Source organism: Poecilia latipinna, unplaced genomic scaffold (assembly GCF_001443285.1).
Source record: "Poecilia latipinna isolate Pla-1442-1.1 unplaced genomic scaffold, P_latipinna-1.0 Scaffold1362, whole genome shotgun sequence".
Lineage (NCBI taxonomy): Eukaryota > Metazoa > Chordata > Actinopteri > Cyprinodontiformes > Poeciliidae > Poecilia > Poecilia latipinna.
In genome coordinates, this window is record NW_015113978.1 from 64,971 (window position 1) to 81,130 (window position 16,160).

The window sequence follows — 16,160 nt, forward strand, 5'->3', positions numbered from 1 at the left end:
GGTGGCATGCATTAGCAGCTTTGCACATCAAGAAATGGAAATGTTTGCAAACAGCTCAAGTTTGGCCAGATTGAATGTGAACGGAAATGTTCAGGTCTTGCCAGATTGTTAAACATTTTTATTCTTCTAGGATTGCCCTGCATTTATTTCTATCTCTGACAAGCTTCCCTGTCTCTGCTTTAAGAAAACACCCTCACAGCATGATGCTGCCACCATCGTATTTCACAATATAGCACGACTCCCTTCAGGTTCTCCAGAAGGCCTGTTAAGTGTTTCTTTGATGAATAGTCTTCTTTATCCAGCATGTCAGTTTAGATCACTTGCAGCTCTGGAGTTGAAGGTTGCAGAGTCCTAGTTTAGATGGACGACGAAGTAGAACACAAAGAAATATTGTGCCAGACTCTTTACATTTTCAGATAACCGTTTGAACAGCTGGACTTCTGAAAGCATTGCACTGTATGTTTTTTTTTTTTTTTTTTCAGGAACGTCGGAGTAAGGGGGGCTTAGGAAAACTCCATGCTACACTTTTCAGATTTTTATTACTTCTGTTTCATAATTTTTGATTACTTTGTGCCGGTCTGTCATATGAATCCCCAGTAGCATACATTAAAGTTTGTGGTTGAAATGTGACAGTGTGAAAAAGAAATATTTTGCAAGCCACTGGATGAAAACCTGATTCTGTGTGTAAGCCAGATGTTTGTGAACAAAATGATGAGAGTTCACATGCTGATCATGTTACGTCTTCCTCCAGGTTCCAGTTTGACATCAGTCCCTTTGAGGAGATCTGGCCGGCCGTCTTCATCTACATGGTTCACAGCTCCTGTGGAAAGTCCAGGTACTGCCACAGAAGGAAGGACGTTGTTAGTCTCTAATTCTCTGGGTAATCTTTTCTTTTTTTTATGTTCTATGTGTGTTCAGCTTTGAGCTGGAGAAGCTCTGCAGATTCACCATGTCGGTACGGAAAAACTACCGCCGTGTGCCCTACCACAACTGGAAGCACGCGGTCACAGTGGCGCACTGCATGTTCGCCATCCTGCAAAAAACCACGGGGATCTTCACTGAGCTAGAGGTTTGCGTCTCGCTTGGCTTATAAGAAAGCCAACAATTAAGATTAATTCTCAATTTTAGCCGCTTTCGTTTCTTGCCAATGAGCCTCCTTCTTTTGCAGAAGAAGGGTTTGTTGGTAGCCTGTCTGTGTCACGACCTGGACCATCGAGGTTACAGCAACACATACCTGCAGAAGTTTGACCATCCACTGGCTGCTCTGTACTCCACCTCCACCATGGAGCAGCACCACTTCTCCCAGACTGTCTCCATCCTGCAGGTAGAGCTCCTCTACGATACGCTCGGTGCACTCTAACTAAAATCTCTCAGTTTATTATAATCAGAATTTATATGAAATGATTTTGGCTGAAGCAATTAATCAGATTTATCGTGATGAATTGATTATAAAATAATTCTCAATTAATTTAGTAATTGGTTAATCACTAACTGGAGCATACAGACTCAAAACAGCAGTAATTAAGTCCAAACTGTACATACGAATATACACTGTACATTTGCATCCAAGATGAAAACAAACCTTCTATGTCTATAAATATTTTCTAGACAAAACCCATTGTAGCTTCACCTGGTTAAATTCTGTGAGAGAGAGAGAAAAAGAAAAGAAAATAGTGGCAGACCACACAGTACATCAAAGTTGCTATGTTTTGTTTTTTTTTTCCTTTTGAGCTTTCAACATGTCTGTTATGGAGCATGTTTGATTTCAAAATGTTGACAGCTTTTTGGAAATCTGAGTCACAAAGTTAAGGTAAGGATCCACGGTCTTTAAGGGAATATAGACAAACATCAGACATAGGTGTTTTAGTAATGCTAACCATGCTAAAAGCTAATATGAAATGCTATAAATCCAGAATTATTTTTTGTCACATTGGCATAATCACATCTTGCCAAAAAGTCTGGGGGAAAAAAGTATTTTGTGTGTCTTTTTATATAAAGGTCCTCAAGACGAAAAGGCAGAGCAAAAAAAAAAAAAAAGAGCTCAGAAATAAGCATCAAAATTCTAACGGGGACATTTCAACTTTTTGCACATCTTTACTGCAGGTGGCAATAATTTTGGAGATTGCTGTTTGGTTGTGGTACTACAAAAGAGATGATCTCATACTGGATCAAAGAGCAAAGATCATTTCACGTTTGCATCCATAACCTTTGACCTTTCACTTATTTTCTTTTGTTGAATCACTTTGAAGGGTTGAGGCAACTCTTTGATCATACTGATTATCAATTTGGCATTTCTCCCAAGTTTCTCTTGTCTTTTTTTTCTTTTTGGATAAAAATGTGATTAACAGTCCGTTACCAAGATCTTCATTCTTAGCGCTCAATGATCCACTGGTTGGGGCTTAGATGAACCTGTGATTAAAATGTGTTGCAGTGTAGCTGAGCTGAACGCCTCATAAGTGGAGCTTTTGCTTTTTTATTGATCTCTTTGTTTTTCATAGCTGGAAGGGCACAATATTTTCTCCAACCTGAATTCCAGCGAGTACGAGCAGGTGCTGGAGATCATCCGGAAGGCCATCATCGCCACCGACCTCGCCCTCTACTTCAACAACCACCAGCAGCTGACGGAGCTCCTGACCACCGGCGGCTTGGACCTGAACAACCATTCGCACAGGTCAGGATGCCAGTCCCAGAAAGAGTGTCCTTAAAAGCCGCTTTCGTTTCCGTCTGCATGGATATAACAAGGCTCTGCTCCCCTCCAGGGACCGTGTGATTGGTCTGATGATGACAGCATGTGACCTGTGTTCTGTTACCAAGCGGTGGCAAGTCACACGACTCACAGCTAACGACATCTATGCTGAGTTCTGGGCTGAGGTACAGTGGGATACTGTTTGAGCTCAAAAAGTTTCAGTGTCACGATCATGCCTCCAGTTTTAACAGTCAGGCCTCTATTCTTGCTTGTAAATAGTGCTGCAACTTTGCATGTCCTACAACCCCAATCACCCAAAATAGAACTGTCAGGTGGTCAGGAGGTTTACCGCAGTATGCACAAAATAAAAGGTATCTTGTTGGTTTGTTCCTCTGCAGGGAGATGAAATGAAGAAGATCGGAATTCAGCCGATCCCTATGATGGACAGAGACAAGAAGGACGAGGTTCCCCAGGGCCAAGTAAGACCAGCACAGAATATATGTGTGCTGTACGCCACACACGCACACACACACACACACACACACACACAAAGAGACATGCATGCTCTGGTGGGAACTTAGTCTGTAAACATAAGACTGCGGAGAGAGGGAAGCACAAATGGCAGAGGCGGAACAGGATTAACATACTATTTTAAGAAAATAGTTGCAGACCATATTTGAATTTGGGTTTTTGTTGGCATTAAAGGGACAATTTGAAAAATAAATAGAACTTTAAAACTTTTAAACTGAATATTTTTGGACAAAACTTCCCAGACTAAGATGTTTCAGAACAGACAGCTGTTGTCACTAACAACACAAATGGCAGATTCTTTACAAATATTTGTGTCGAATGGTGGCAGTATGCGTACTGCCATTCACCATAATATGCAAAAATATATTTTTGAAGAACCTCCACTATTGGCTTGCTCAATTAATTTTGAACCTAAGTTAAATCAGAGAGTAATCCTTTATTCTCATATTATTATAACTTTATTCTCATAATTTTATTTTTTATTACTATTGCTCTGATACTCCATTGTAAAAACCACAGAGAAGCATGGAGGCCTATTGTTCCCCCTAATGCCTGTTGAAACATATTTGACACATACTTGTTATAATGTCAGAAGCACTTTGTCGCCATCTAGAGGTCAGAATTGTACCCATTTAAAGCTTAATTTTCCTCATTTGCACACTAAATACGCAAGTTTAGATCTACTGTTTCTGCTATATTCACATTAATGATCAACCAATTTAGAGTCAAATAATAAAATCTTTCTAACCAGTAAGGCGTAAACATTAACAATCAAAAAATAAACATTCATCTTCAGAGAAAGAGGAATTTGTCTGTACCTCACTAAAATAAATCCACATGTATTTGTTCAAATGAAAACCCAAATTAATTACAGCATATCTTATTTACTTATTTACTTCTTTACGAGACATAAATAGCCTTGTAAGTTTTGCTCACCTCCAAAAGAAGGGCACAAGACGTTTTAATATTTCTGAGGAAAAACCATTTTTGTTTAATTGCTGAATCATTTATTAAGTTTTCAGATTTAGCCATGGATTCAGTTTCTCTTTTCTTCTTTATAAGTAGGTTCAACAATGCAGATATGACAGAGTAACTTGTTGCTTGGCATAAAGTCATCAAACTATTCCTGAAGCTCATTGTACAAAAGCAACAAATAAGTTGCTTTTTACTTTTTTCTTTCGTTTCGAAGGTGGGATTCTACAACAGTGTGGCAATTCCATGCTACACGACACTTACGGAGCTTTTCCCTCCATCTAGTCCACTCCTAAATGCCTGCAAGTAAGTTTTTCTTTTGGGTTTTTTTTCGGGGGGGTTTATGAGCTACTTTTGATGGAATGAGCTATATTTAGGAATGAAAGAATTTCAAAAAGCAGCGGTCAGGACCTTTCATTAAACAATATTGTCTTTCTGAGAGAGATTAGAGATAATTGATCCATCACAATAGATTAAAGCTGTTAAGGAGTATGAGCACTATAAAAATGCACATTCTGAGCACTCTAAGTATGCCAGCTGCTTTATCTCAGCGTAATGCCTCAACTTTTTTTAATACCCATAAGAAAAAACAAAGCTGTCATTCCTCCCACCGTGATGCACTGGCTTGACTGCTGCAGCTCTCCTCTTCAAGTTCAATAAGCGCGTAAAGAATGTATTTACGGCTGTTATTACTGCTTTTCAAACAGGGTCGAGTTGCACATTCGCTCTCCCTTCTGCTGCTGTTTTAAAATGTGTCCTTGATCTGCGGGGAATGCAAACAAAGTGAGCAGTGTAATGTTTAAGCCCCGGCTGTACGTCAGCACCCGGCTCTGGGTGGGCAGCGGGCCTAGACCCCACGGAGCCCTGCAGCTCATGCTGGGATCTGCCAAAGACGTGCAGACTGCATCAGGCCGGCTGGCCGAGGAGGATGGCAGCGTACGGCCGTGACGCTTCTTACACGCGTCCTTTAGGATGGATTAATGGAGGGGTCGTCTTCATTACGGATCCGCTAGTTTTCACGATTAATGATTTACAGTGGTGCTAAAGGTGCTAGCGCTATTTGAAGAAGTTCAGCAAAGGTTTAAGATTATTTTTGCATTATGGTAGTGCATGATCATGCTTTAATAGGTATTAATTTTAGTTAAATATTCATATACTTAAAACTTTTCCACAACTTTTCAATTTACAACCACTAAGTTTAATGTATTCTATTGGATACATTTGGACTGTGGATAGGAAGGATCTTATGTAGCAGCCTGTATTACAGCAAATTTGAAGAAGCCTCTGATTGAAGACACTCCGTTTATCTATGACAGCCTCATGAAGAGGATGATCAGGATTGTCCAAAATATTTTTGATATATATATAAAATTGCACCCTCTTGCAATTATATGCTAGTTTCTGTCATAAAAATCCAGATAAAATACATTGAATTACAGTGTAAAATGGATGGAGGGGTATTAATCGCTTTCTAAAGCAGACTAAAGTGTGTTTTCTCTGCTCTGGTCCCTTTTTGTTTCCAGGGAGAACCTGAATCATTGGGAGCAGATAGTTCGGGGGGAGGAGGAGGACGTTCTGCCCAGCCGGCCCAGTGAATCAGGCCCCGTCAAGGTGGACAACTGACTACCAAAGGGGTCTCTGACCCAACAAAGAAACATGCGAAGTGAATCCTGCCACGGCCCTAGACATTTAACGACGGGGTGAAGGAGACGGGGAGGCACCACGGCCTGCGTCTGCAGGAGTTTGACACGCTGAAAGCGGCTTGACTTTTGAAAAACACACAGTTACCTCATCGGGTGACGGAGGTGTCCACACTGACGGTTTCACCGATCCCAGAGACTGACAGACATCGGTCGGGGAGGGATCTCAGCCCATCACCCTGCGTCTTCTCAGCTTGGGAAACTATTTGATAGAACGGCCTTTGAGTCATTTCCTGTATTTTATTTTTGGTTTTTGTTATTGTTTTAATTATTATTATTTTTGGCTTTTTCTTGTCGTTTTCCTTAATTTGAACTTGTTCCTGTTATGGTCTTGTATTTGAAGAGGCCTTACTCTAGACCTTCAACAGGCTAGGATATGTGAATTTTGCTTTTCAGTTCAGGCTCCTTTGAGATGGTACTGTTTGCCTTCTGTGTTGAGTTTATTGCACGTGCACTACTTCAGCAAGTTATTCCCAGAGACAGAAGGAATGTGTAGAGCAGATGTCTGGTGTAGCGACACCTTATTGAGAAGGCGGACATTAGAATGTGTTTGCAATTACTTTCTTTTTTTTTTTTCTTTTTTAGCAAATATCCTTTGCAGTACTTGAATAAACACAGCCTGTTCTATGTGGAGATTGCAGAAATCCCCCTAGAAACATGGATGAACTGTGATGTTGACGTTGGTGAACAGTCATGAGAGAGTCACATTGTTTAAAGTGTGAGGTGGTCCCTGCAGCTCCTCACCCCTCAGCATTTAGGAACCAGCTGCATCAACATCTTTCTGATCACCAGGATCCAAACCCTGTTCGTTTATTTTAAGCCAAGACTGCATAATCAGTAATTTGTACTCCCTTCTCCTTTACCGCATTATAAATTGCACTTGTGTTCAAAGTAAAAGCAGTGTGTTTAAAAAAAAAAAAAAAAAAGGAGACTGACGCTCTAAATTTCTTTTAATAGCTTTTTTCCCCCTCCATACATACAAATTCATTGGGAACATGGTGTATTTAATTTAGAATCAAAATATGCAGAAAAACGTACCAAATTTAGAATCATTCTACGGAAACAGACGGAAAGAAGATCCTTTAAAACAAAATATTTTCTCTATTATCCTTTTATAGATTGAACACGCTTAAAGGTTTAGATTTTTCTGATACTTAGCTGCGCTTCCATTGTTTCTGAAAACTCCTTCACATCTGCGTATGTTGCATGGAGCCGACCCACTTCTACCACCTGTGAACAGGTACTCCAATCAGGCCGCATTCCTCAGTTTTGCACATTTGATGTCACTCAATGAGTTTTCCATCAGATGAAGTTCCCGGGTTTTGGACTGTTGGTTAGAAATCCAAATGCTGCCCAGTTAGAACTGCTTCTGGAGTTATTGTTTTGTTGACTTTTTACCTCCTGGATTTATTTAAATTGCAAACTAATTGTAAAAAAAAATATGAAATTCTGGCATTTGTGTCAAAGAGATTCTAAATTAGAGATTATTCATTTGAATGTAGTCTTTGCAATAGATTGAAATGTTTTTAATATGCAGATTAGTAGCCTGGTAAAAGCTGGCTGGAGGCGTGGAATCCGTCTTTAAATTTTACCCAATTGCTAACGTTTGCCGGTTCTATGCAATGAAGCTTACCAGAAATTACCTGCAAATTATCTTCTTACCTGCAAGAGAGAAGGGCCAATCCGAACGAAGCGGCTTTTAAATGTTAATTTAATATTTGGAAGCGTGACCAAAACGGACTGGACAACTTTGTTCCTCCGCTGCCATTGCTACAACTACAGGCAGACTGCAATTCTGGCCTCAAGATGGCCTCAGTAGCCATCTTGTAGTTGTTCTCACGGGTAACGGACGGCTTTTTAGATCACACTGGAGCTGATCAGTCGGCTTGCTCATGAATCGTGGCTTTTTTGGCTTTTCTTTGATGCCTTGGACTGGTAGTTTCCCCATTTTTAACCATATTTCTTGTTTTGGTTTCAATTTTAAAACAGTTGAGAAAACGTTTTAGCCAAACAGCTTGTCGTTTTCTATGCCTTTCTGTTTTCCCTTCTCCTGTTGACTTTTTCATCAAACTGTGTCGTTCTTAATTTTTGGAAGTTCTTGAATGATCACACTTCTTTACACTCATTTTATTTTGAACATGTCATCAAACACAATGCATGTCTGTTGATGTTGTTGCTCTCCTACATCCACTACGGCATTATTTGCCATGTAGAAATATGATTTCTACCAGAAACAAGGAGAGATCTCATTAAGGGATAATGTACTGCTGTTATTTTGAACACAACTGTATTTCACCTCAGAAAGCACATAAACAACCGTTCTATTCTTTTAAATGGACATGCAGGAATAACACCAAACGATCACAAACACCATTAAAGGCTTCCTATGATTTCAACGAAGTTAAATTGTGTCTCTGGGATTGTAACTCATGAGTGTTGTTTGAATTTTTGCCACTGTGTGACACACAGGCTGTAGAGAGAAATAACTAATTTTCCTAAATCAAACTAGAAGATGCGTTTGGATTCTTAAAAAAGTTTCCAAGATCTTCCAAGAGACAAACCGTTTTGTCCTCATTCATTTTTCAGACTCAAGTGTCTGCTCAAATCTTTCATGTTGTTTTTTTTTTTGTTTTGTTTTGTGTGTGTTTGTTTTGTTGTTGTCCGACTGGTTCTGCAGCCCCCCTTCCCCCCCCCCCCTGAGTGTGGTGAATGTATCATTTTGATGAATGTCCTCATTGGTTGCAGATCCTGGGTGTCGCTGCGTGGGTTCGTATGCACCATCAGTTTCCTCCATGTGATCCATCCTACTGTCTTACTTTTCAGAGTTGCTTCCAGTAAGCTTCAACCAAGAGCAACAATTAGCATGCACCTTACCTGAAGTTATATATATTTATATATACTGACTTTTCATTTGCCGAAATAGGTGAGTAGTGTGTACAATCTAGGAAGAGATGTAAGCTCTGATGGTGCTAAATGGAACGGCAGTCGTGCACTTTCTTACTAGGTTTTCATGTGTGTGTGTGTGTGTGTGTGTGTGTGTGTGTATGCGTGCGTGTGTGTGAACGCCTTCCTCCTTTAATCACTCCATCTCCATCAGACATTATAAAGTCACTGCACTGTCCCTCCTCCTTTTCAGCACCAGTTATATCCCATTGTCTGCACTATGTTTAGCTTATGATCTTTATCATCATCCTTATTATTATTATTACTATTATTATTATTATTATTATATGACTATTGTTATTTTCTTAATTAGATTTAAATTTAAATTAACTTATATTTTTTATACAAAGAAGAATAATGTTTGCCTTTTTTGTTTTGTACAAAGTAAACATTAAGATAAATTAAACAGTCTAGACATGTTACTGTTACCCAGAATAACTGAGGAATGTCTCAACTGTAAATGTAAGAGCCGTAGCCCAAATGACTTTTATTAAATACATATTTGGAAAAAAAAAAAAAAACGTCTCTCTGTTGCAGATCTTTTTTTTTCTCTTCATGTTCTTCTCACTGCACAGTTTATTTAATAACTGAGCAGTGAATTAAGAGAATGTGTGAGACTATTTAATCTTGGTTGTTCGTTGTTTTCTGTTTGCTGTGACTGGATGAATTGACGTTATTTTCAAGAGGTCCAACGCTCTGTTTTATGTAATCTTTTTCGGTACAATTTAAGGCTTTTCTAATCAATCAAAAGAGCAAAAACATGACTGTCTTAATTTTTGTATTCTATAAATCTGGTCCTTAAGACACCGGTGAAAGGAAAGCCACAAAAAAAAAAAAAAATTTTGGGGGAAAACACGTTGGAAGTTTTGCAAATATGTAAAAGGAGGTCATCACTGAACATATCTGGGAAGATATGAACCCCTATCTGAGTCATAGTGGCAGTTGCATTATGCTGTGGGAGTGCTTTTTGTTGGAAAGAAGGTCTGAATGAGGGTTATAATTAGGCTTGTATGGAGGGTTATAAGGAGGATTCTAAGAAGGTCTTGGAATGAGTGAATTAGGGTTCAAATTAAAGTTGGAGTTAGTGTATGAAGGGGTCTGAATTAGGATTGGAATTGGGGTTGCAAGGCACGTTACAAGGACAAGGAGAGTCTGAATTATGGTTGAAAGGAGGATTACAAAGAGGGTCTGGATTGTAGGGAGGGTTATAAGGAGGTTTTGGAAGGAGGAGTGAATATGGGGGTGAAATTAGGGTGGAGTGTTTCAATAAGGTTATGAAGAGGGTTGGGAGGAGAGTCTTAATTATGGTTAGCTAAACCTGAACAACTGCAGGCTCAACAAGTTTCTTAGGTCAGCATTTTAGTTTATCTAATGCTTTGTTTTGTTTTTTTACATTTTGTTTTAAATTAGACCTCATAGTTTCGTATCAGTACTCTGTGAGGTCAAATCAGCTATTAATAAATCCAAAAATACAATTCGAAATGACATGTTTATTACAGGAAGATTTGTTATTTTTAATCAGGATTTTCCAATTCCAACGCAAAATGTCTTTGATCTTAACTTTACTTTTTAATGGTTTATTTACACTAAAAGATATTAGATGATAGAAAGATTCACAGAAAACACTAACCCCCTGTGTGATGCATTTCACTGGAGCTGAACATGTGTTCAGCCTTTGCCATCTGCTTTCCTATTCTGGTCACTCCAGGCCCTGAGGCCTCTTTTCTTTCTCCTCCTCTTCCTCCATCCCCTTCTCCCCACTTTATGTGACCCGTAAGACTTACAAAAATACACTTATCGTAAATAACCAAATTAAGAAGGTATTTTAATGCATTTGGGAGATTTTAATCAAATTTTTTCCTGTAAGATAAGTTTACGCAATTTGTCTGGTAAATATTGAATTTTAACTGCTTGAAGGAAATGTAATTTAACAGGAAAAATAAGGACGAATAGAGGACAGTTGTTGAAGTTCACAGCTTCTATGTTTAGGTGATTATAGAGAACACATCTGGTATTCTGGTGGTCTAGACAGCTCCGCTACTGCTGGCCCATGACTAAATTAATAACGCTCAGATACAGCAATTTATAAACCTGTAACACCTGGGATTTAAATTAGTGTACAATGTTGGCCTGCACATTTCTTAAATCATAATATTAACCATAGTGCAGTATGTTAACACCGCTTCCTTTGGGAATGATGACTGAGTGTTTGGATGTTATTTAACTGGGACAATGTAATTTCATCCCAAACTTCAGTAGATGAAGTATATCTTTCAGTTTTCAGGTGTAGTTTTATCCTCAGGAGAGAGATAAAACTAATTAAACGGAGCTTCTAAAAAAGCTCCCCAGTACGACGATCATCCAGACAGTGAACGCAACGCGGGTATGACGTACTTTGGTTGCCAAGGGAACCGTTGTAAATCACAGACTCCTGGCGTTGAAGCTGAAGTTTTTTTTGTTTCCAGTCGTGATTCCTGGACGAGGGTACAACTAGAAATTTTCTTTTATTTACTTAAAAACATTAATTGGGGCCTGCCATAGCATTACATAGGGAAGGGCAGCAACTGCCTTTGTTGTTCTACACATAATAGAATGTCTCTTTATATATTTATTTATTTATTTATTTATTATTCTTCCGTCACAGTTAATGCCTTTTCCCTAAAAAAAGTCGTTTAGCTATTTTTCTTATTTATTAGCCACGCTTAGTATACTGAATGAAGGCAACATGCTAGTGATGCCCCACATGTTACTGACAGCATTTAGGCAAATGTTATCTATTTGGCTCATTTTAACTTGTACACTAATTTCAACATACTGAATGGTATAAGTCCATGTTACTCAACATGCTTTTGACTCTCCACATGCTATTGGGTACATTGTAGCTTACTTTAGCATTGATGCTAATTTGTAGCATCAGAACGCTGGGTTCCAACCGACGGGCACACTTTGGCAGGTCCCGTTTAAATTTCTTCAGAAATTTTCTAGTCTTTTTGATGCTCTACTGTATTGTTTGTGCTTTATTGAGAAGCACGTTGTTATATTTATCTGGAAAACGTGTTATATTGAACATATTCTTTAGTGATTTGTATAGCTATGAAAAAAAATGTGCTTCTGCTTTTTTTTCCTCTTAAAAGTTTCAAATTTAAAAAAAAAATATCAAGCAAAGATAATCTAAGCAAATGTACAAAGTCACTAAATTATCTAGCTTAAAAAACAAACTATACTTGTGTTGAAAAGAAGCTGCACATTGGGTCAAATCTTGAATTAACTCTAATTTATTTATTTTGGTTTGCTGAATTAAATTTATCAAGACAAACCCACACCCGTCTCCCCGCAACATGTCACTAAAGGGTTTCAAATAGCAAAGGATTATGTCCTGAAATTCATATACAGATTAAAAACAACGTTGTTCACATCTATTAGGCTGAAAAGGATGTCAAAACAATTTCTAACAAGGCTTTGGGACTCCAGTGAACCACAGTGAGAGACAATATCCACATATGGAGAAAACTTGGAACAGTTGTGAACTTTCCCAGGAGTTTTCGGCTGAAAATAATAGTTCCAAGGGTCTACGGTCGACTCATCCCAAAGGTCACATGATAACATCTAAAACAAAGCAGACAACACTTTCTTCAGTTATGCTCAATGTTTATTGTCTAAATATTATAAAGAGATTAGGGAGAAAGAGCTTCCATGTCAGATTTTTAAGGTAAAATATGATCCAAAGCGTAGCTTCACACCATATTAAGATTTTAAATGTTGTCTTGTCAAAATCTATACTTAAATATGATAGGTTATAATTGTTTGGTTTTTTTTTAAGCTCACCAATGTGTCCGAATTAAAGCAGTTCTGCAAAGAAGAGGTGAACAAAATTCCTCAGTGATGAAGAAAAATAATTCCCCGTCATTATGGTTTGGATTACTTTTGTCCCTGAATAAGTTACATAATCATTTGAAAACTGCACATTATAGCTTTGTATTGAAATTTGTTTGATAATTTGAAATATTTACAATTCACCAAAAAAAAAAAAAACATTAAATAAAATAAACAGAAGAAATCTGCTACAGGACATTTTTTTAGATATTTATTCTTACATGGTAAAAGCCAATTAGGTTGCTTCTTATTTAACTTGATTTAGCTTCTTAAATGTAAGTTGGGAATCCATTAAGTATTCGTACTGGAGTTAGTTTCAGCTGAATCTCTCTGCAACTGAAAATGTAATATTCCTCAGGTAAAATCTATACATCAGATGCTTTTACTTCTCTGTCTTTACAATGTGTTTACCCTCACAGCCATGTCCAACAGCTCTGAACAGAAAAATCAGCATTTGGGGAGTGATGTCCAAGGAGCGCAGCCTGCTGCTGAGGCTCCTCGGGAAGCAGATATCCTCACTGACTCCCCGGGCCAAGAAGAGAGTCTAGAGGAAAGAGAGGCACAGTCGCTGGGCTCTGCGAGGAAAAAAGAGAACACCTCCGGCGCTGCTTTTGTAGACTCCGAGGTCTTGAGGTCACAACAAGATCAGGCCACAGATTATTCGTCACATGCAGGCACAAGGGAAGAGACGGCTCCCACTGCCGACAGGGTGGGAGTTGATGCTAAAATGTACGAGAGGAAACTGCGAAAGGTGAAAACAGTCACCAAAAGCATGACATTAGGAAACCAGGCACAGACACACACTTTTATTTGCCAAAGCTTTGTGTGTATGTGTTCCTGTCTTACTCAGGAGTTGAAGAAGTTGTCAGGACTGAGTTGGCCCAGCAGAGACCGCCTTGCGGTGTTCAGTGACGTCTTTGATGATGTATGTGAAGACTTGCCAGTATTTGGACGCATCCTGAGGGAAATCAAGGTTTTTCCATTTCCTCTGTACCCACTTGCACATTTTTAGCATGTGCTGTCAGATGTATCCGAGCCAAGAGAGAGTGAGTCCCCGGTGTAGCGAGCGCAAGTAGAGCAACCACCGGAACCTGGTCTTCATGTGTCAGGGAGCAGGACTTCTGAGGGCAGCCGCGCAGTCGCTGCTCATTCACATGGAAACGTATCATTTCATGGAAGTTTCTTTTTCCACATGACAGCGTTGCACAACTCTGCATTTTAATGTTTCTGTTCCAATGGAAGCGATTGTTTCATTTACTGTCAAGGCTGACGGATGGATGACAAGAGCTGGATGAAAACGTTCTCCGACGATCCAGCCAGGGTCAAAATACAAATACAAGCTCAGATAAAAACACAGGCACTAATATTTGGTCAGCTAGATATTAGATATTAGATGACTCTTCTTATCAGAATTGGTTGGTTTTCTGCTACTTTAGCTTTAGCGTTTATTGATTTGATTGCCAGAAAATTTGTAAGATAGTTTAAAAGGCTGTTATCCCAGTTACTGATCAAATATATGCAAACTTTGGAATTAGAGAAAATGTAAAAAAAAATAAAATAAATAAAAACAAAACAAACAAAAAAACATTATTCCCAAATATTCTGGCATTTAACAAATTTTGGTAAATCTAACTGTTTGGTATTTTCTGCTTACAGCTGACAAAAGCATCATATTTGGACAAATTAAGTGTGATTATTAAGTAAAATGTTTTTTTTTTCTTCCAGACTGAATATGATTTATACATCAATCACATGATGGAGACCCATTCCTCACAAGATAACGTGGTAAATATAAACGCAGAAAATGTCCAAAATTACATGCTACACAATATAAATAAATCAAAACTCATTTTTTCTTGGTCAGGCAGTTTCAAAGATAATGAAAAATATATTTGTATTTCTGAAGTATGGAGGGAAAAGAAGTTAAGATGAGGGAAAAACTGCTCAATGAAAGTACAATACCCTGCAAAAGTATTCCTGCCTTTCAAACATTTTTACATTTTACCACAAACTTTAGAATATCCGACTGGAGTTTTATGTGACAGACCTGAACAAGTTGGATGTGCATGAATGGAAGGGTCTGTATTTCTTCCAGTTGTCTTTTGACTTGCTTTATTTGTCGATGTGTCTGTTGCATTGCAGCCGCTGCAGCCATTTGTCAGCGATATCGATTATTTTATGGTCAGTGATAAGGAAGTGGAGGGTGCAGAAAAAGGGGTTTGCAGTCTGGAAGAAGAGGCCAAAAGCGCTCTCAGGGAGAATAAACGGTACTGCAGTGATTTACTTAATAACAGAAGACCTGAAAAATAATTTCTAGTTTAACGCTTTCTATTCTCTCTTCTTTTTTTTCAGAGCTCAAGATGAGCTAAAGAACTTTCCGGATGAATGCAGTAGCAGAAGGAGTGAGTCTGATAGCAACATTTGCATGCATCATCATTGGTAAACCGCATGTAAAAATATGTTGTATTATATAGTCTCCTGCAGGAAGTACACATGGTTATTTTCAACATGCATTTTATCAGGTTCTCACACGCCAAAAATTTTCTCTTCATTTTATTGTATTGACACATGTAAAGAGAGAGTATCACTGACAAGGCACTGCATTCAGACCACCTGTAGTGGTGCATGTGTTCAAGCACAGACCTGTTATTATTCCCTGTTTTGCATTGACGCATGTTGCCCCTTCTGTGTGTGGACAGAGACATCCCTGTCCAGAAAAGAGGACAGCGGGATGCCCATCGACGACAGCGACACCGTCCAGGTCAGGAAACTTCAGGTTCTGAACGTGTTGGAGGAGATCCAACATCTAGAGGAGGAGATCCATGAAAGGATGGCATGTGCTGTTGCGATTGCGGCCACTGAACGAAAACTCAAAGCTCTACAGGTCCTAAAAGATAAAAAGATCCACCATGTCCTTCTCTAAAACCTCTTGATTAGCACAACTGAGCATGTTGTGTGTTTCCAGGCAGAAACAATAAATCTGATAGTTTCAAATGACCGTCTAAGGACCCTTAGCAAGGCAGGACAGCTTTTAGTATTTTACTTTTCTCTGACTATAAATTTAAGTATTATTAGATACAGCAGGATGCTTCACTCTGTGACATGTCCCTTTATTTTAAGGATCTACAGAACAACATCACTTTGGTGTTAGACAGAGAGAAGCCAATAGAGGTCATCAGACGGTATGTGGCATATTCCATACGTGTGTCATGTTACTGGTTTGTTTCTTTTCTTTATGATCATCTTCCTCCTTGTGTTCCCCCCCAGGATGCTGTGGAAAGAGATAGAAAGGGATCTCCAAACAAACGGCGAATAGCTTCAGTCACCTGCATCTTTCGTTCTGTAACAGAACGAAACAATAAACCTATCCTTTGCACCAGCACCAAGAATTACACACTTCTTGGTGCTGGTGCATCATGGGAAATTAGAATAAAATACATTAAATCTATTTTAAG

The 16,160-nt window shown here is 38.7% G+C and overlaps 2 protein-coding genes across 9 annotated transcripts in view; both read left to right on the forward strand.

Moving 5' to 3' along the window:
• The window catches only part of pde10a (phosphodiesterase 10A), a 53,040-nt gene extending 44,751 nt beyond the window's left edge, over positions 1 to 8,289 (forward strand). For 7 of the 8 annotated variants that reach the window (XM_015056184.1, XM_015056185.1, XM_015056186.1 and 4 more), the window contains 8 exons: positions 752 to 835; positions 919 to 1,069; positions 1,169 to 1,324; positions 2,499 to 2,671; positions 2,760 to 2,871; positions 3,085 to 3,165; positions 4,407 to 4,495; positions 5,713 to 8,289. In XM_015056184.1, the coding sequence (XP_014911670.1) occupies positions 752 to 835; positions 919 to 1,069; positions 1,169 to 1,324; positions 2,499 to 2,671; positions 2,760 to 2,871; positions 3,085 to 3,165; positions 4,407 to 4,495; positions 5,713 to 5,812 (946 nt within the window). In that variant the 3' untranslated portion in view covers positions 5,813 to 8,289. The remainder of the gene's footprint in view (positions 1 to 751; positions 836 to 918; positions 1,070 to 1,168; positions 1,325 to 2,498; positions 2,672 to 2,759; positions 2,872 to 3,084; positions 3,166 to 4,406; positions 4,496 to 5,712) is intronic. The other variant, XM_015056183.1, reaches the window with a different exon arrangement.
• Positions 8,290 to 11,215: 2,926 nt separating this feature from the next.
• Positions 11,216 to 16,156, forward strand: LOC106962039 (uncharacterized protein C6orf118). Its single transcript, XM_015056190.1, has 10 exons — positions 11,216 to 11,316; positions 13,125 to 13,456; positions 13,556 to 13,678; positions 14,431 to 14,490; positions 14,848 to 14,972; positions 15,058 to 15,107; positions 15,405 to 15,589; positions 15,671 to 15,724; positions 15,826 to 15,887; positions 15,973 to 16,156. The coding sequence occupies exons 2-10, from the start codon at positions 13,127 to 13,129 to the stop codon at positions 16,019 to 16,021; spliced, it is 1,038 nt and encodes a 345-aa protein (XP_014911676.1). The 5' UTR covers positions 11,216 to 11,316; positions 13,125 to 13,126; the 3' UTR covers positions 16,022 to 16,156.
• The last annotated feature ends 4 nt before the right edge of the window (positions 16,157 to 16,160 follow it).